At 45.2% G+C, this 19,549-nt stretch overlaps 6 protein-coding genes across 6 annotated transcripts; 2 read left to right on the top strand and 4 right to left on the bottom strand.

Moving 5' to 3' along the window:
- Positions 1-2,057: 2,057 nt before the first annotated feature.
- GLRG_03832 (prefoldin subunit) lies at positions 2,058-2,650 on the bottom strand (the record flags this gene model as incomplete). Its single annotated transcript, XM_008094517.1, has 3 exons — positions 2,058-2,220; positions 2,372-2,538; positions 2,621-2,650. The coding sequence occupies 3 exons, from the start codon at positions 2,648-2,650 to the stop codon at positions 2,058-2,060; spliced, it is 360 nt and encodes a 119-aa protein (XP_008092708.1).
- A 659-nt stretch (positions 2,651-3,309) lies between these two features.
- Positions 3,310-4,700, bottom strand: GLRG_03831 (alkaline phytoceramidase; the record flags this gene model as incomplete). The annotated part of the gene is made up of 7 exons (XM_008094516.1): positions 3,310-3,440; positions 3,578-3,839; positions 3,908-3,973; positions 4,050-4,189; positions 4,265-4,412; positions 4,484-4,522; positions 4,596-4,700. The coding sequence occupies 7 exons, from the start codon at positions 4,698-4,700 to the stop codon at positions 3,310-3,312; spliced, it is 891 nt and encodes a 296-aa protein (XP_008092707.1).
- A 1,669-nt stretch (positions 4,701-6,369) lies between these two features.
- On the top strand, positions 6,370-9,123 carry GLRG_03830 (M protein repeat protein; the record flags this gene model as incomplete). The annotated part of the gene is made up of 3 exons (XM_008094515.1): positions 6,370-6,532; positions 6,625-8,087; positions 8,164-9,123. 3 exons carry the CDS (start codon positions 6,370-6,372, stop codon positions 9,121-9,123), a joined length of 2,586 nt encoding a protein of 861 aa, XP_008092706.1.
- Positions 9,124-9,262: 139 nt separating this feature from the next.
- GLRG_03829 (uncharacterized protein) lies at positions 9,263-10,419 on the bottom strand (the record flags this gene model as incomplete). The annotated part of the gene is made up of 8 exons (XM_008094514.1): positions 9,263-9,313; positions 9,381-9,475; positions 9,543-9,780; positions 9,837-9,850; positions 9,923-10,025; positions 10,103-10,231; positions 10,287-10,312; positions 10,365-10,419. The coding sequence occupies 8 exons, from the start codon at positions 10,417-10,419 to the stop codon at positions 9,263-9,265; spliced, it is 711 nt and encodes a 236-aa protein (XP_008092705.1).
- Positions 10,420-11,119: 700 nt separating this feature from the next.
- Positions 11,120-12,574, top strand: GLRG_03828 (WD domain-containing protein; the record flags this gene model as incomplete). Its single annotated transcript, XM_008094513.1, has 1 exon — positions 11,120-12,574. One exon carries the CDS (start codon positions 11,120-11,122, stop codon positions 12,572-12,574), a length of 1,455 nt encoding a protein of 484 aa, XP_008092704.1.
- A 122-nt stretch (positions 12,575-12,696) lies between these two features.
- On the bottom strand, positions 12,697-15,110 carry GLRG_03827 (ATPase; the record flags this gene model as incomplete). The annotated part of the gene is made up of 4 exons (XM_008094512.1): positions 12,697-13,439; positions 13,506-14,137; positions 14,207-14,643; positions 14,694-15,110. The coding sequence occupies 4 exons, from the start codon at positions 15,108-15,110 to the stop codon at positions 12,697-12,699; spliced, it is 2,229 nt and encodes a 742-aa protein (XP_008092703.1).
- Between the last annotated feature and the right edge of the window lie 4,439 nt (positions 15,111-19,549).

Below are 19,549 nucleotides of genomic sequence, written 5' to 3'. Positions count from 1 at the left end.
CGAGAAGAGAAACGGATTATTAGGAGGGGGCGCCTCGGGTGTCCAAACGGCCTTCATGAAGTGGCTGGTAATTGAAGTGTCGAATGATACACTTCATCCTGGCCGATAGCGTCTATTATTGCACTACCTGGAAATGAATTAGGCACCAGTGGCTCTTAAACCTCGACTCTGAGTGATAGACGGGAGGAATCATCACCATCCATGTGCTTGGGGGTGGGAGAGGGGGACGTCGACGCCCGTTGTAGTACTAGAGTGTCGGTTTACGTGCGGCCAGTCAGAGGCACGTCCTGTACGGAAGGAGGGCGGGGCAGTAAGCATCGGCTGGGCGAAGGACTGGCTGGCCATTCGTCGGTTCATCCATCAACCACAAGGGTTTTGTCTTTCTGCTCCCGCCTTCCTCGTCGGGTGTTTACTAGCCCCCTACGGAGTACTGACTGTCTTATCCCACCCCTCCCTCCTCTTCTCAACTGGATTTGCCTTAGTGCTCATGCTCGTAGGGCTGCACGATGCTGAAAAAGTGGGCCTCGGCATCCAGGGTGCGGTACCACGGGTGGCTTGAGCTTCCACTCTCAATTCGGGGCCGGAACGCTCTGTCCCACTTTTCAGCTGTCGGTATTCGACATGACTGGACAGCGCTGACGAAATGAGATGACATTGTCAAATGGGGCCAACAGCCGCCGCTGGCGGTCGCAACTTCAGCTGACCAGGCAGCCGTTTTCGAGCAAGCAATGGCACATCACTGTTTTACCTACAGCAGGAGAGGCCGCCGCTTGAAGCCGATTTTTAATGATTGTAGGTTAATTAAAGTTGCAATAATAATTTAAAGGAAAAGAAGAGGGGAAAGGCATGTTTGTATCCTGCGAGGTTTTTCAACAGCACCGTAGCTGCGGGTCAACGTAGGTGGTCAGCTGGGGCTCTTGTTGTTGCTGCTGCCCTCGGTTCATATGGTACCCTACCACACCTAGGTAGTAGGTACTCTGCTGCCCTGCTTACTGCCCTCCACTCTCGCCCGGTAATATGCAAAGTCGGTTGTTTGACCGCAGCAATATTGTCACCTCCCTGGCGCTTCGGCGAGGACCATAGGTGAGTATTTGCGATGAACCGACTCGCCACCTGGCGGCTACTGAAACAACTCTGGCTGGATGAGGCTCATCGAGCCGAAGAGCAATTTTCAAAACCCTATCGCAAGCGCGGCAGATCCCTCCCCCCCGAAAGTACATCGTTTATGTATAGTACTAGGTCATTAGTATTTGAACAGCAACAAGGGTCACATGATGAGTGCCTCAAATTACCCAGGGCTAAGAACCCCGGTTATTATGATATTTTGGTATAAATGCCTTATAAGTATGGGTCACACGGAGAAATTCTAGCCGATTGATTGGGTGCCCTTATGGCTGCTCAAATACTAATGACCTATTACTGTATCAGTATCAAGGTTTTCGGGTGGCGGGCGAGTACTTAGCTTTTTTTTTTTCTTTTCTTCTTCTTATTCTGCTCGAAACCCCTCGCCGTTGACTCTGCACTCTCATATATGTTTGATTCGGATTTCTCTTGACAGCGACGAGAATCACGCATACACTACCTTAAAGGGGCGTGTCCCACTCTGATCATTACTCATACTCTCCAAAGGACGAAAGCTTGCCATGCCGACGTCGATTGCATTGATCCTGTTTCCCGAGCGAGACTTTGATTTGCTTGTGCCATCCATGAGTTGGCCAGCTTGGCTTTTCCTTGTATATGCTGCCCGTCCCGCTCAAACTAGACAGCTGTTCGTTGAATCTTGGAAGAGACTGTGCTAAGCATAACGTCCGGAGAGAGGCAGGCGTCTAGCCCGGATCAGATTCGGTCTATCCAGCGACACCCAAGGACGCATCCGTGATACCGGCCTATTTAATGGCGGCTGTGATTTGATTATGAACATCAGTTTCCCGCCTTGCCGTATGCTTTTTTGATTACACAAGGAAATATGCCTCGTCCTTCTCACATACCTCTTGGTAAATCCTTGCGACTCTGCGGCTGTCCCCCGGCATCGCTCCTTCCCGATACAACTTCCTCCATCATGACTGGGCCTTGAGCATCTGGTCAATGTGTTGTCGGCTATTCTTATACGTCGTCTCCAAGTAATGCAACTTCTGGCTCAATTTCTCCACCTCGCCCTCCTTCTCCTTGATTTGGCCCTCCAGCTTCTGTGTCAGCTGTGGCGTGGGTATTGAAACGAACCTTTTGTGCCCCTCAGCCGGAGGGTCAAGTGTCAGCAAAATTCCTTTCGAGCTGGGCATCTTCCCGTTTTGCTCTCTTGCCATCCGCCCAGGGCAAACATCAGCTGCAGCGGACAGAAAAGAAGACGGTAATCAGCAAGGGCTTCACGTACATTTTACCAACACCTTCGTAGACACCCGAGTTCGTGGGAAGGCTCGCCACCTCGTCCAGGGTCAGGCGCACCATTCGCATTTCTCGTTGCTTTGCCGTCATTTGCGTGCGGGCCTGACCAATCTGCTGCTGGGCCACAATGGCCTGGCTCTCGATTTCGCGGATCAACTAGAGCGCGAGGCGGAGTGAGCATAACTAATGTAAACTGTTCAAGCCAGCGTATAGGCCGGAGACTACCCTCCTCGCTTACCTTTTCCAGCGCCTGGTTTGGGATAGACATTTCGAGAAGCTTGAAATTACCGTAGGCAAAAGAATAACGGCCTTGTGTTTGCTTTGCTGATGCAGTTCTGGAGCGGATGGATGTCACTACGATTTAGTGTGAATGGGGTGATGATCGTGGTGGTGAGTAAAATAATCCCTCCTGTGTGACTAGGTAGTGACAGCCAGGCCTTGTAATATTGGAGGAAGGCCTGCATTGCTTAAATGTTTATACAGTGTTTTTTTGCATTTATGCTGATGTGGAGTCTACTCGACCCTCTAACTAGGTAGATAACTTGCCTAATTTACCTACCCGTCTACCCATGTGCGGGGTCCAACACAGTAGAATACGGTCAGTACAATCCACTGCTCACTGCGTAAGGAAACGATAATCAGGAAATATACACCCTGTATGAGTAGGTCGGTGGGTCGGTATGTCCTTCAAAACCAATTCAATTGAAAGGGTATCTCAAGGATCCTCTTGCCCACAGTCTTGCGTGAACGTCATCTTTCCAGGCGAAGACCAGGTCACCGTATCCAACCATGATTGCATCCAGACACAACCGTACAATACTTACACTATCATTGAACCCGTGTGTCCTTGAAAACCTCATGAGTACACACCCTTGTGCGACAGCCTTGGTTGTTAGAATAGTGCTCCGCCTTCACTACTCCAAGCTTTCATTCAGCCTTCTTGCTCCTGACGACGAGTGGTATCGACGATAGCAACCTGGGCCAAACAAGCTTGTACTCATCCTCGCGGCCCTCAAGACATCTACGGAGCCAAATCCCCCAGGTAATGTAGTAGTATGCTAATGCCTCGTTAGCCCAGTGAAAACTAATCCTGCTGTCGGACGCAGAAGGCCATGGGATTTATACCTCCTAAGACGATGTCAGCAATTGATTGACGCAACTGGGAAGACAAGTGGAACATTTACGCAACACATACCGATTCCTGTCATCAGGTGCCACCAGGCGTGACCCTCAAGCACGGCACCCCAGGGCAGCCCAAGCTGTCGCCGCCAGCCTCGAATCTGGCTGCAGAAAGCGTTGTCCAGGTTCCAAATGAGAAAGCCCATGAGAAATACGCCGAGACCCGTACCAACCATGATCCACATAGTCTCAAGAATTCCATGAGCCTTAGCCTGGTTTCTCTTGGCTAGGACCGGGCGTAGCTGGGTCTCCATCACGTACAAACTCCGCAGGACAACCTGCATAGCGTCAGCCACCATGTCAAACAAAACGAAACGATATGCATATAAGGGAAGAGGTGTTTTACCGTTGCTGTAAGCGCTGCATAACAGACTTGATGGAACACAGGATCCTTTGTAAGGTGGTAATAATACTGGCGGATTTGGAGTCAGCCTTGGCTACCTTCAACTTGACGTCCCATTTCGGTGCAGGGCGATGAAAGCACACACCGTAATGAACCCTGCCAGGAGAGCAAGGCCACTGCCCAAGAAGACAGCGAACTGCGGTGATTTTGAAAATGAAAACGTGGCAAAGACCATCAGACAAGTCGTGTAAATCATGGATAGTTCATCTATCAGCTGCATAGGGTCTAGACGGGTTCTGTGAGTAATACGCTCGAATCACAAATGGGACCATCGCGCGCCCCCTGATGCTGGGGCCGTACATTTTAATGATGTATGGAAGGCCGTGGAGCCAAGACCGACAACAACATAGCCCAGATAGGCGATGAGGAATATGCGCGGGTGTTTCTCAGAGGCGCAATTGTGCACGCCTTTGAAGCCGAGCCAGAGGAACAGGAGATTCGTAAACGTCTTGAAGGTGCCCATGGCAAGTAACGTCAACAGTCTGGTATAGTTTCATGGTAATGTTGTTTCTCACTCACATTACAGACCTCTGCGCAGTAGTACGAAACTGCATAGTCCTAGGGGGAAATGTAAGCAGAAGTCAGGAATAATTTACCCGCTGGCTCATCCAGTACGCAAGCCATGTCTCACCTCTTCGCAAAAGTTCAGCGTAGACGTCTTCTCGCCCCAGTATCCATCTGGAACGTCCTCGTTGTAGGCTAAGCGTAGGGCCTGGAACAACGGGGACGATGCCATTGCGGTCGGGTGGAGTTAGCTGTATATAGGTCAGGCTGAGCCGGAGATGGGCTACGTAGCGAGAACCCAATGACTGTTTATGGGATCACTCCGTTCTATCTTGGTACAGCACAGTAAGCGAGTGTTTGGAATGCAAGAAGGTGGGAGAGAGTGGGAGAAAGTGAAAGAGAGTCGACCCAGGTTTGAGAGCGATGGAGTGCGTGTAAGGGTTCACACCTAGCGGTAATAAAGCCGTTGCAATTGGCCTTTCGGGGAATCTGACGGTAACTTGAGGATTTCCAGGCACAGGTTCTGGGTACCGAATTCTCGAGAGTGACTATGGGAAGTGGAAAGTTAGGCAAATACGGCTAGATGAAGAGAGAGTGAAGCCCCGTGTGGTGATGTTCCGGGTCGTCCGGCAGGAAGTTTGAATAATCCTAGTGTTGCCCGAGAGTGGCTGATTGGCTATGTTGAGCCTAGACTGTAAGAGATAGAGGCAGCTAAGTATTTTACAGTAACGCAAGTCACCCGGGCTAGGTGGAGGCAGGGAGGATTATCGTGCGAAGGGAGGCAATTGGTTCCTCTAGTAGAAACACGGCAACAAGTACTAGATCAGTAACGTGGCTACTACCTACCTAGTAGGTAGGAGAGGATGGGAACCTAGCTGAGCCAACCGGCAACTTCAACCCGAGACATGTCCGTTGAGGGTGTGGGTTTTCAACGTTGCAAGTTGCAAGCAAGTGCACCGGACCAGTCCAGTGTCAGGCCGTGAACCATTAAAAAAACCACACTAAACCACGGATGTGCTCCGATGTTTAGTAATATGACGTACCATAGCTGCTGCACCTTGACTCAGCTCTCGAGGTGTCGTTTTCATTTTTCCCTTACGGCGTATCAACCTATTATTGTTTTCCATGTCTGGTTCCAATTTGCAAGGCCTTCTCAAAGTATCTGGTGTTAGGAACACTCCAGGCCTAGAAACTGGAATGCGTGCAATAAAATTAAATACAGTTTCTTCCCGTGCCAGAGGTATAGAGGCGTAGTCCTGGCAAAATATTTTAGCAGAGGCAAAGACGCGCAGTGGTAAGTACCTACCTCAGTATACTTGCTCCTAGGTGCCTTGGGCATGCAATGCAGGACACACATTGGGAAACAGAATGCGCCTACCTCGTTTCGTAGCGCAGCACAGCACAGCACATAGTGGCTCACACCCACCCATTCAGCCCCGGAACCCGACATTGCTCCCACTCCCTTACATGCCACCTGGACTTTCATCGTCGTTGCCTTTCCATGAGAGCTGCGCATTATCACCACACCCAATTATCAACATACAATCACCGCTAAACTTGTAGCCGCCGAGAACAACGAAGGTCTGCAAATCATACTAGTACCCATCCATTCGTATCTCCTCTGCAAGCCACCAACTGACTTCTGTCTGTTATTTATTGATCAGTTAACGCGCACCCTGCCTATCAGCTGCTCTCAAGGCATTTACGTCCGTCGTCGAGACCACTCAAGACATTGCGAGTTAACAGCCGAGAACTCCAGTTGGTCGATCCCACTGCTCAACTACAGGACCGTACTCGACATGCACATGGTCGTTGGATCCCGCAACAGCCACGAGGCATAACCAGCCTAATTCTACCTCCACTTGGAAGCTATCCTTACCAGACGTGACCCGGTCGTCGCCATGGCCGCTCCTGCAAAGTCGACGCGCTGGGGTTCCTTTCTTCAGCAGGCCGTTGCCGGCGTGGAAGCGCGGCTCGACAACATACTCGCTGAAGGCGAGAACGGGTCTAACCTGCTTCAATCTGCCCAACCTGCCACAGCTGCCGCTAAGGATCAGCAACCTAGTGAGTAGCACTCGTCCTTCCCTTTTGTTGTTGTCGCTTCACACACTACTGGCAAGACCTTTCTTTCCTTGTGCTGAATCTCGTTATTACAGACCAGCCTCGATCTTCGACCAGCAGTCGTACGAATGACCGCTTACAGGAGCGTCTTGCCAAGGCTATGGCCGCCAAGAATCATCCGTCATCCGACGCTCGCAGTATAACCTCCGACTCCCAGAGTGCCCGACCGAGCGCGGACGGAGGCTGTCCTGAAGCCAGTACACATCAGAAAGACTGTACTGTCGCTACAAATCGAGACCCGAGTCCGTCGCTCACCTCCCCGCCGGTTGAGACTGTCGCCCACGAGAATGCTACGCAATTCCAACTCCAGCCCAAGCCGATCGACCCGCTAGGCCATCAGGAGGACCAGCTGCCTCAGACCACGGCACAGAGCGAAACAAGATCGGAGTCTGCACTCGCCGGCGGTACAACCGCTTCGTCTGATGTAACGGTCAACTCTGAGACAATACAAACTACACCATCCAAGGATATGACGGACACGAATCACGCATGCAAACAATGTTCTATATTCAGAACGCGCGTCGAATCTCTGGAGGCTATGGCGGAGCAAACGGCAAAGGAACAGCAGGAGGAGATACATCGCTATATTGAGCAGTTAGAGGGTCTCCAGGCAAAAGTGCAATTTTTGGCACGGGATGCGACTGATGCAGCTCGAAAGTCTTCTATTGCAGCACCAGCAGGCAGTCAAGAGCGGAAGCTTGCCGAAAAAGACGAAAAGATCGCTGTCCTTATGGACGAGGGGAGGAACTTGGCTGCCATTGAACAGAAACACCGGGCCATCATCAGGAAACTCAGGTCACAAATAAATGGCGACGAGAAGACCATAGCGGAATTGCGCGCTCGCCATGACAAGCTAACGGTCGACGTGGACAAGTTACGTACCCGGGCCAGTCGTGTTGATGAGCTCGAACAATCGAACCAGGATTTGCAGATTAGATCCAACGGCATGCAGGACGAGTTGAACGCGTTGCGTGCCGAGGTGTCAGCCAACAAGACGGTAATTCAGAGATTGCGGGATGATCTACGAAAGGCCTCAGACCAGGCCCATTCAACCATTGAGAAGGCCACCAAAGAGGCGCTCACGGCAGAGAAACACCGTGTCAAGGACCTCGAAGACACTGTCGCTGCGCTGCAGGTGGAAAAGAGCTTGGTTGTCGACAGGGCAAAGGCTAACGCTGCCGAAGCAGAGGAAAGGGCGGCGCGTGCGGCTGAGCGCACCCGTGTCGTGGAGATTGAAATGAAGACGGAGCTCCAAGCAATGGAAGGAAAGCTGGAAGCGATGCGTGCGCTCGCGGAGGAGGCGTCGTCTGGAGCCATGAGTGATTCTCAGGCCAAGCTACTGCGCCAAGTGGAAACATTACAGACACAACATGCGATTGCCGCGGAGAATTGGCAAGGCATCGAGGCAAGTCTGGTTGCTCGAGTCGGCAACCTTGAGCGCGAAAGGGATGATGCTCTGCGACGAGAGTCGGAAATGAGGAAAAAGGCGAGAGAGACCGTAAGAAATGACAATATGCCTCGGAGCTATAGAGCCAGGCTCCAGTTGAAGCGTTCTCGTGCTAATAGGTTAATAGGCGACACGATGCAAGCGCCAGGACGAGGAGTTGCAGGAGTTGACGAGCAAGATCCCCAATCTTCAGCGAGATGTTGATGCATATCAAGCACGTATAGAGGCACTGCAGAAGCGGGCAGATAACGCCGAGGCAGCCTTGTTCCAGGCCAAGTCCGAGCTTGAAAAGCACCAGCAGATGGGATGGAGGGCCGAAAGGACAGAATCCGACCGTCGACCTTGGCTAGAAGACCATCTATCTGGACCCGGTTCTAGAGTACATAGTCGCCCAGACTCACCATTGTTGTCTGTGCCCACACGCACCATGAGTAACGACCTTCTCTTGCTACAGAGTGTGTCGGGCAAGAGTCGCAAGATCCCAGTACCAACTAACGGAATGGACGGCTTTCAAGAGGGCTCATCAGTCGGAAGGAAAATGTCGAGCCAACCTCCGGCAAGACCACTAATGCTGCCCAGTGGTTCAAGTCTGCCCGTAGCACCTTCCATCACATCGCTCGAGTTGCCTCTTGACTCGCTGCCAACACCTACATCGCATGCGGGCGAGAAAGATGACATGTTTGAAGGTGTCGAGACTTCTTCGTCTCCTCGACAGATGTTGCAAGATATGGTATCAGTGTCGACGGTTGGCGCAGGCCCTTCGGTGCAGCTAGTGGAGAGGATGAGCGCGGCCATCCGTCGGCTGGAGGCGGAAAAGGTAACTTCGCGTGAGGAGTTGGCGCGAATATCTGGGCAAAGGGACGAAGCAAGGGCCGAAATTGTGTCGCTGATGAAGGAGTTAGAATCCAACAAGACGGCGTCAAAACGCGTTGCTGAGCTGGAGGGTCTGGTTGATGACTTGAATTCGAGATACCAGACGACACTAGAGTTACTTGGGGAGAAAAGCGAGCTAGTAGAGGAGTTGCGTGCAGACGTGCAGGATGTCAAGGCCATGTATCGCGACCTGGTAGAGCGAACGGTGAGGTAATGGGATCATGTGGCACGAGCACCCAGAGTAGAGGCAAAAACTGCCTCCCAGTCCTGTACGTGAAAAAGCCCGCGCCTCCCTGATCCAGTCGAGGCCAACAGTCGTTACCCAAGTACTGCAGCTTGGGACTGGGCTGTTTTTAAAGATCTATGCCTTCCTCCTCAGCGGAACGCTCGATGTAGCGGCGAACCTAAGTATGACATGTTAGCGATGTTCTTGTCAGTATCTACGTAGCAGATACCAAAAGCCAGACAGACCTCCTTGTCGGGGGCCAAGTCTAAGGCCAAGTAACCTTCATTATCCTTCTTGTCGACCTCTGCTCCAGCTTTAAGTAGGGCCATTGCTGTGTCACCTAATGCCACGTGTGAGCAGCCGGCCCGTCGTTTACAAACGAAGATTGTATGCTAAACAGTACATACCATGACCTTCGGCAACGGCATGATGAAGCGCCGTGTAGCCCGAAGCGTCAGTAGCGTTGAGGGGGCTCTTGTTCTTGATCAGGAGCATCACCATAGGAACTGAGCCTATGGCCGCAGCTCTGTGGATGGCGTATTGGCCGCGTTTATCGCGAACTCTGGTAGACACCGGAGGATTGTGACTGATGAGCGTCTTCGCAACATCCAGATTATTCTTTGAAGCCACAAAATGAAGAACATTCTAGGCCGCCCACATTAGAACACCAATCCATTCTTTGTGTATGTTGCTTTACTGACCTGTCCGTTGTGATCTATACCATTCCACATGTTAGGTGCCTCAACGACAAACCATTAAGGGGAGACGGGCTGGACTAGTATCTTACTCTTGAGGTTGACATCGGCTCCCTTTTGAAGCAGTAAATTTACGAGAGCTTCGCCGTCCTTGAGGCTTGCAGCAATCATAAGTGGCGTCCAGCCGCTGCCATCCTGTGTCATAGGGCCGAAATCAGTATGAAGGGTGCACAGCTGACTAGGCCAGAAGAGGATGCAATGAGCCGGCTTACCTGGACATCGGGATCGAAACTATGGTGTTGCGCAAGCAGTATAACAATGTCAATACAGTTGGATGACGCGGCCCAGTGAATCGGTAGCCTGCGATCCTCGTCCTCCCGAGTAGCGAGCATGGGCTCTGTCTAGAAACTCTATCAGCATCTGCTCTATTCGGAGCAGTGCGTGGACAGGGGGCACCTTGAGGATGGTCTCTGCAACCGAGACTACACGGAATTGAGTCAAAAAGAGCGGCCTTTGGGGGATACGGCGGTTTACCTCTTCCTTCTCGGGCAGCGGTATGTAGGGGAAACTGATCCTGGGACTCGTTCATTGCGTCTCGTCTGGTGTAGTCAGAGCGAATGCTCCGAAAGACAACCTGATACTTTTTATTGCAGATAAATATGCAACAGGGTACCGAAAGGGGATCGAATCACAAAGGCAGCTGTGGCTTAATCGAGATGGTCGTTGACTGGAATGACGTTATTCCAGAAGACAACAACGGTGAGAACGAGCAGAACACGGTTGTATAGTACAAACAAAGGATGCTTGAAAGGCAAAAAAATGAAGGAGTACACATATAAATTCCACAACAAAAACATCCGAAGATGACTTGTGTTGCTTTCTAGCTAGTGCGAAGCGTCAAATTTGAGAAGCCAGTGCTGAACCATACCTAGATGATGAACTTCAGCTTCTGACGTACAAAGTACACATTTCTGATCACACTGTGTACGTACTCTAGACCGCAGTACCTAGGAGCTTAGAGACTACACCTAGGCTTGGTCTGTGCAATTCTGTCCAGGCAGGTACGTACCTTTACCGTAGTCGGATTGACTGAATGTGCACTCCAAGTCAATGTTTTACGCGTAGGGCCGTCTGCTGCTTAAACCACCACCATAGCCAGCACCCTATTCATCTACCACATCAGCAAGCCGAGTCGCCGCGAACAACGAGGCACCATCATTTAGAACTTTTCCGGTCGATCCGAAGTGTCTAATTCTTCCGGCCAACTCTGGCCTTCAACCTCGGCCGGAATGGACCTCGCAATGTCAAACTCGACTGGGCCAGCAGCCAACACCGCCATCCTGAACACGCTCATTAATGGCAACCACAAAACAGCGAAATCAATCTACTCTGATTCGCCCGCTGTTTCTTCGAGGAAAGGACAGCGAAGTGAATTTGGTGATCTCGCCACAGAGAAACCGATTGACAAGGCAGCTGCCGAACGCCGCTTCAGACTTGAGTATGTCGATGTCCAACAGCTTCCGCCAGCCCTCGCTGCCAAACAACCAGCGCCCAGCAAAACTCGAAAAATCAAGGCGCAGCCCAACGCGAAAAATGCACTCGTTCGCCAGCAACCCGTCCAGAAGCTCCTCGAGGGTCCCAACAGCCCCGTCGCTGCTGCCAAAGATGGACAAATGATTATGATCGAAGACAGTTCCCAGAGGCCGCCGTCCGAATCAACAAGCCTGGCCCAGGCAGGCACTGCCACACCACACGGCTCTAGGCCCGAGTGGCACCCCCCTTGGAAGCTGATGAGAGTCATTTCGGGTCATCTGGGGTGGGTACGAAGCTTGGCCGTCGAGCCTGGAAACAAGTGGTTCGCAAGCGGTGCTGGAGACAGGACCATCAAGATATGGGACCTCGCGACAGGCTCTCTACGCCTTACCTTGACTGGGCATATATCGACAGTTCGTGGCCTTGCCATCAGTCCGCGCCACCCCTATCTGTTCTCTTGCGGCGAGGACAAGATGGTCAAGTGTTGGGATCTCGAGACGAACAAGGTCATCCGCCATTACCATGGGCACCTTAGCGGTGTTTACACACTCGCACTCCATCCAACACTCGACGTACTGGTCACTGGTGGTCGAGATGGTGTTGCCAGAGTGTGGGACATGCGAACGAGAAGCAACATCCACGTCTTGTCAGGCCACACCGGGACCGTATCAGACGTCAAATGCCAGGAAGCCGATCCTCAGGTCATCACTGGCTCATTGGACGCAACAGTGAGACTGTGGGACTTGGCTGCCGGAAAGACAATGGGCGTATTGACGCATCACAAGAAGGGGGTCAGGGCACTAACGACGCATCCCCAAGAGTTCACCTTTGCGTCGGGTAGCACCGGCAGCATCAAGCAGTGGAAATGCCCTGAGGGAGCCTTCATGCAAAACTTCGACGGCCACAACTCCATCATTAACACACTGAGTGTCAATCAGGAAAATGTGCTCTTCTCGGGCGGCGACAACGGCTCGATGAGCTTCTGGGACTGGAAAACAGGCTACCGCTTTCAAGCACTTGATACTACGGCACAGCCAGGATCCTTGGACGCCGAGGCAGGCATTATGAGTTCGACTTTTGACCGCTCTGGGTTGCGTCTGATATGCGGAGAGGCTGATAAGACCATCAAAATATGGAAGCAGGATGAGAAAGCAACACCGGAATCGCACCCGGTTGTCTGGCAGCCAACACTTGCGCGACGCAAATACTAGCTTCCAGTCTATAGTGTATGACAGTGTAGGACATGATTGACCAACAATGGCAAGGCAAGCATAGTCATGCTAATAGATACCCGATTACTGAGTCTACCTAGCATCTGTGGTGGTATGGGGGCCTAAAAAAATAGACCCAAAGCATTAACCTCACCATCATCCCGGAATGCCATTTTGATTTCCTCATCTCCTACAGCAAGACGCATCTTGCTTGGTCTCTCTGATTTGTGTGCTTCCAGAACAATTATACCTGCACCCACTAGCTCAGTCGCCGCCCGTCGAAGCGCCAGAGCCTCGGCAACCCGTGTACTCTCCTTCCCCAGGCTAGCCTCGCCTCCTGGTGTTCCAGCTGCCAGGGCCGAGATGATGGCAGAGTTCGGAGCTGCTGTATCTAACTTCATGATACGATACAATTCGTCCATGACATCCCCGAATGTCGTCTCGATGGTGCCGCTCCTTTGAATTTTGATCAAGAGTGAGCTGAGAAGCAGCTTGGGTCCGAACGCCAAAGATTGTAAGTATTGCTGCATAGGGTTGGCAGTTGCCTCGTTGATCGCTCTCTTGATAGTTGCTATTGTAACCATAACGGGCGAACCGGGTGCCTTGCTGCTACTCGCAGCGGGTCGCCGTCCCTTATGGCCACTTGACGTAGACTCGGCGCGGCTGTCAGTCTCGGCAAGTTCTACGGCTCGTCTGCAAATGTCCAGTGCTCTTCTGGCATCACCGCTCACTGCAGCCACTTTTCGGCTAGCAAATTGAATAGCGTCTGGCTCTACAACGTTACCAGGCACGCACTCGAGTCTGGACTGGATGATTCTCATTAGTTGCTCATGGTTATAGCCGGGAAAGGTAATTCTCGTCAAGCCTATGGTCTGAGTTTAGTTCCGAGGTCACACGCCTTCCAAGGACCTTCAACACTCGACTGACTGACCTATACGACTGCTGATCTTGTTGCTCAGAGTTCTCTCGGGAAGATCCATGGTATTTGCCACAGCCAGAACAATGAGTCTGCTATGTCGTAAGCCCGGCCAGTTGAAAAAGTTGTACATGACGCTTTGATTTTTCGTCACCAGCTGGTCCAACTCGTCCATCAAAACCACGCATGGTGTGCGTCGAGGACTCGGGTTGTTGAACTCTCTCTCCAAAAGATCTATGGCCTGCGTAGGACTGACACGTTCGCCCTTGAGGGCCTCCCATAGAAGACTATAGGACTGGTGAGGATCAGTGATCTTCATGCCATTGATCTCTACGAAGATGAAGTCGTCAAGTTCATCAGCTCTCACACAATCTTCCAGGCGAGATATGACTTCCCGAACTGTTGCTGTCTTCCCGGTCCCAGGCGTGCCGGCAATATATATGCAGCTTCCCACACCGTCCGCGATGGCTGCTTCTAAATGAGAATATACCAGGCCAAACTCACTCTCCCTGCAAGGCAAGCTTGTCGGTACAGAGGCAACATGCAATTGGGACCGGGCTAACTGGAAAGGGGACGACTGTAGGCGGTTTAGTGACAGCTTTCTGATACCCAAGGGCGTGAACTCAAGGGTTTTCTTGACTATAATCCTTCAAAATTCAACACTCAGGGTTAGCCGGGGAATCACGCTTAGCCAAGGGGTGTGATAGACTGCATACCGTCTCCGAGATGATGGCGTTGTTACTGAACGATTTCTCCCCCGAGGTGTAGAAGCTTCGGCTTGGGCTGTCCGTTTGGGCGTCCTGGCGGCCAGAGCCCCATCCGAGGTTGCATATGTCTGTTCTGGTGTTGAGTCTTTTGCTGCTTGGAGATTTCTGCTCGACTTGGTGTGCAACTTCACAAATTCGATCAAGTCATACACGCCCTGTTCGCTGGCATCATAAACGTCTTCCCACACAAACTCATCTGTATACGTTGCTGTTCTTGTGTTGCAGGCGCGCCGACATATGAACGTCTTTCCGTGGTCAGACGAGGCTCGTGGAACCTTCCCTGACGGGTACTTCGACAGGAATTCTTGGTGTGATAGAACAGTAGCTTTGCCATTTATCGCGGCGAGCGGGTTGATGTCCCAAGAGGGAGATATGTATAGTTCGTTCTATAGACGGTAAGCGTTGGCGGAGGTAATCGTGCACTGGGAGGACGAACAGGTAGGAAGTCCAAACGTTTTCTTTCCTTGTTACGGATTTCCTTCTCTGTCGCAAACCACATGAAACTGGCAGCCTTTTCGCCGTCATCCTCCTCTAGGAAATCGCATATAATGGCAACCCATGCTTCTTTGGACCCTTCAGCCTTCAATAGAACACAGTCGCCAATGTGACACTGGAAATGGCCCATCCGAGCACCCTTTATATGAGTCTCAACAGTACTTCTTTTGCGCTTCCGGCCATGTGTACTATCGTTGATAGTCAGCTCGGGCGTGTTGGCATGTGTAGAGTCATAAATCCATTCCCAAGGGAAATCATCGACACCGAGCTCATCGTCTGAATCGTCTCTTGCGACGCCAGTAGATTTCGCCGACTGACGGTTGCCGCGATGGCTCTGTGAGGTAATATGGGAAGCCATTGGGATCAGTGGCCGTCAAACGAAAGGGGAGAGAGTTGAAGGACCAGTTAGTGGTTCCATGTATGCGGCGATGGGGAGGGTGGCAGCCAGCGGGGATTTGGGGGGTGGAGTGCACAGGACAACAAAGCGTACATACCTTGACGCGTCTTCCTTGTTGCCAAGGAAAGGAAGACACGAAACAGTACAGGATGTCACGTGTGATATAATACATAATCTGGTAGGCTAGTAGCATTTACAACCTAAGCCTAATTTACTATAGATCTACTAGATCTATAAGAATATTATATAGTAAGTTTACTATATAATATTGTAATAGTTTCTCTCTTTTAATATAATTTAGAACTAGTACTTACCCTTATTATTTATTAATACTTATTAATATATATAGTTAACTATATTACTACCCTAGTAATAACTAATACTAATTAGTAGTTAACTTTATAGTAACTATTACTATAAGATACTATAGATTAGTAAGATAATTATTAGTTATTACTAGAGTAGTAATATAGTTAATAATATATATTAATAAGTAATACTAAATAATAAAGGTAAATACTAGTTCTATATTATATATAAAGAGAGAAGCTATTATAATATTATATAGTAAACTTACTATATAATATACCTATAGATCTAGTAGATCTATAGTAAAATTTAAATTACTATAAAACCTCCTTATAGATATAGTAGATCTTATAGTAAACTAGCTATAGTTATTCTAGCTATTATTAGTGTTAATTTATAGTACTAATGTTTAGGTAATAATTAATATTTTAATACTAGTAACCTTCTAAAGTACTATAAATTTCTCTTATTTTCTAGTTATTAATAAAAGGCTAAATAACATAATAAAAACAAAAGACTAAAAAGTATTTAAGACTTTTTATATATAAAACTATTATATATATAAACCTATTTATTTATTTATATTTTTAATTAACTATTATTAACTAGTTACTTTAGTGCTTTATTTAGTTATAACTTTATAAATCTATTTACTAGGTTATTTTCTTTTTATATCTATTAAATCTTATAGATATTATATTACTTATATAACTAGTAAAGTACTATAGTATTAATTTTAAATTATTTCTTTTTAGTAGTACTAAGCTTTATAAGATACTTATAAAGAAAGTATAAGTTAGTCTAAAAGATTATTAGAATTTATAGTAACTTAAGGTAGTTAGTAATAATTTTAAGTATAGTACTAGTTATATAAGTAATATTAGTACTAGTAACTATATTATAGACTTTAGAGGCTAGTATACTATATATAACTTTTTATACTTTACTAAGCTAAAGTAAATAATATTAGTAATAAGTATAAACTTCTTATTATTAATAGTAAGTTATATAATATAACTTTTATTAGTAGGTATAATAATAAAGCTAAGTTATAAAGTTAATATTAGTTATTATAGAGGTAGTAATATAGTTAACTATATATATTAATAAGTAGTAATAAATAATAGAAAGTAAAAACTAGTTCTTTAATTATATATAAAAGAAAAAACTATTATAAGATTATATAGTTAATTTACTATATAATATACTTATAGATTTAGTAAATCTATAGTAAAATTACTATAAATATAAAGGTATATAGCTAAGAGCTATAACTAAGAAGGGTATAAAAGATAAGTCTATTCTACTTTCTAGACTTTTTACTAGAGAGTTCTATATATAGTACTTCTCTTTAGTATAATTAAGTTAGTAAGTCCTTACTAACTAATTACTAAGGTTATATTATAAATTACTTATAACTATACCTTAATACTTTTATAATTATTCTTATCCTTAAAGCCTTAGTCCTTAAGGCCTAATATTTATCTAGCTACTATAGTATTTCCTTATAGTAGTATATATTATCTATTTTATATTCTTACTTTAGTAGCTAGCTACTAACTAATTATTATCTAGCTAGTTAAAGACCTTATTATAGTATTATAAATATTTATTAAATTAGCCTTATTTTTACTAACTCTTTACCTTTATTATACTTACTTTATAAATATATTTTATATATTATATTATCTTTTTTATTATTCTTTATAGTTTTTTTATTCCTATAATTCTTATATATATATTTAATTATTTATACTATTACTTTATTATTATTATAGATATTCTTTTATATATACTTTACCTTTATACTTTCTTTATTATATTATTAATACTTAGTTTTACTTAAGTAATATAGTATTATATTATAAAGGTATAGGTAGTATGCTACGCCTATTAATAGACTATTCTAGTATTACCAAAAGATCAATCAGTTCAGGCACTAAGTGCCTGAAATGCACCACACATGGCCTTATAAAGGGTAACCAGGCTAACCCCTTATAATTACCCCCCTTCTAATGCGACGCGTCCTAAGTCGCTTCAGGCCCACGTGCACTAGCGCCGGTAACTATGCGCTAGAGCATAAGGTCATGTTAACCCCAAAGGCCCTAGGCAGCCTGGCGTCTGGCAACAGCTGCCAGACATTGCCTCCCTGCACCTAGTCCCTCCTAAGCCTAACGTAAGCTGCCCCTTATTTATGCCTAGCTAACTAATCCCACTGATTGATTGACCTCTAGCCCCTTAAGGCCTACACTAAAGAGAGTTGTAACAGGCGGGATTTAAACCTAGCCCCTGTTAACAGCTAGAAGACCTACTTAGTGCCTAAATAATTATAAAGGTATAGGTAGTGTGCTACGCCTGTTAATAGACTATTTTAGTATTACTAAAAGATTAATTAGTTTAGGCACTAAGTGCCTAAAATACACTATATATAGCCTTATAAAAGGTAACTAGGCTAACCCCTTATATATATAGTTACTAAGCTCTTATTTTCTTAAAGTATAAATATATCTTAGGTTTTTTTTTTAGTAAAAAGTTTTTTTTTATTATTTTTTTATTATTATAGCTTTATTAATTATTTATAATAATCTTTTTACTTTTATTATTTATAATCTAATTATACTATTTTATTAAGCTTTTACTACCTTTTTACTTACTACTTTTTTACTTTTATAACTTTTTAAAAAATAATTTATAATTATCTTTTTTTTAATTTCTTACTAAATGTTTTATAACTATATATATTATTAGTTTAGTTACTAATATCCCTTAGCTTTCTAATAGCTTTAAGAGCCTTAAGGGTAGTTTACTTTATATTAAATACCTTAGTTAGCTTTATTATAACCTTAAGTACGTCTTATAACGTACTTATATAGTAAGTTATAGATTATAGTTAGTTATATACGTCTACTGCTTTTTTACCTCTTTAACCTTTACACCTCCTTTTCTTTATATATAAATATAAACTCTTCCTCTAAAGAAAGCTAAATTATCCTTACCCTCTAAGCTATCTAAAAAGACCTAGAAATACCTATATAGAAAGCAGCTTATACACTTAAGGTTCCTAAATTAACCCTCTATAACTAATACACTAAATATATTATATAAGCTAAAATATATTTAAAGTTTAAAAAGATAATAAAAGTAAAAGTAAAGGTAATTCTTAATAAGATTATTAACCTAATTAATTAAAGAGTTTTTTTATAATAAGATAATATATAAGATATAGCTAACTTACTCCTAAATAAATATAATATAATATATATTAGACCTTAATAAATAAATAAGTTTATATAATAATAGCCTTAATTAAAGATATAATTTTAATATTAAATTAACTATTAGAGGGCTTTAGCTAAAGATCTTATAGTTATATAAGGCTAGTTTATACTTATATAAAATATAACTATAAAGTATAAGATATAAAATTATAATATTTATAATTTTAATAAAACTAGATTCTTAATAAAAATACTATTATATATAAAGGTTATTATAACCTCTAATTATAAAAAAAGGCTTTATATAAAGTAGCTTAGTAATTAAGAATAGGTTTTTATTATATAAGGTATATATATAAATAGCTAGGTAATACTTTTATATATTATTATAAAAAGTAAATATTACCTTCTTTTTTAGTACTAAAATAGCTAATTCCTAGCTAAATAGTATATTTACTTAAGTAAAAATAAATAAATAATAAATAAAACTAGCCTAAATTAGTTAAATTACTTTAACTAGTATATAAAGTCTTATATTAAAAGTAGTTATTAACTTTTAGTCCTTAATAGCTAGAATAGCTATAAACTAACTAAATTTAGTAATCTTTATAAGAAATAGAGGATTATTACTTTATATATACCTTTTTATTTATTATATAAGCTTTAGCCTCTTAATATAAGTTATTTTAGCTTATTAAGGCTTTTTTATAGTAAAAGAATTAAGAAAATAATATAAATATAGATTTTATATATTATAAAAAATAACTTTTTTTATACTTTTAAAGTTGTATTTTTTACTTTAATAAAAAAAAATATATAAGCTAGCTTTAGATAGGGTAACCTTATATCTTTTAGCCTTAAAGTAGGTATACA

This window comes from Colletotrichum graminicola (genome assembly GCF_000149035.1).
Source record: "Colletotrichum graminicola M1.001 genomic scaffold supercont1.12, whole genome shotgun sequence".
NCBI lineage: Eukaryota > Fungi > Ascomycota > Sordariomycetes > Glomerellales > Glomerellaceae > Colletotrichum > Colletotrichum graminicola.
Note: the sequence above shows the minus strand (reverse complement) of the source record. Positions and strands in the feature narration are given on the sequence as shown.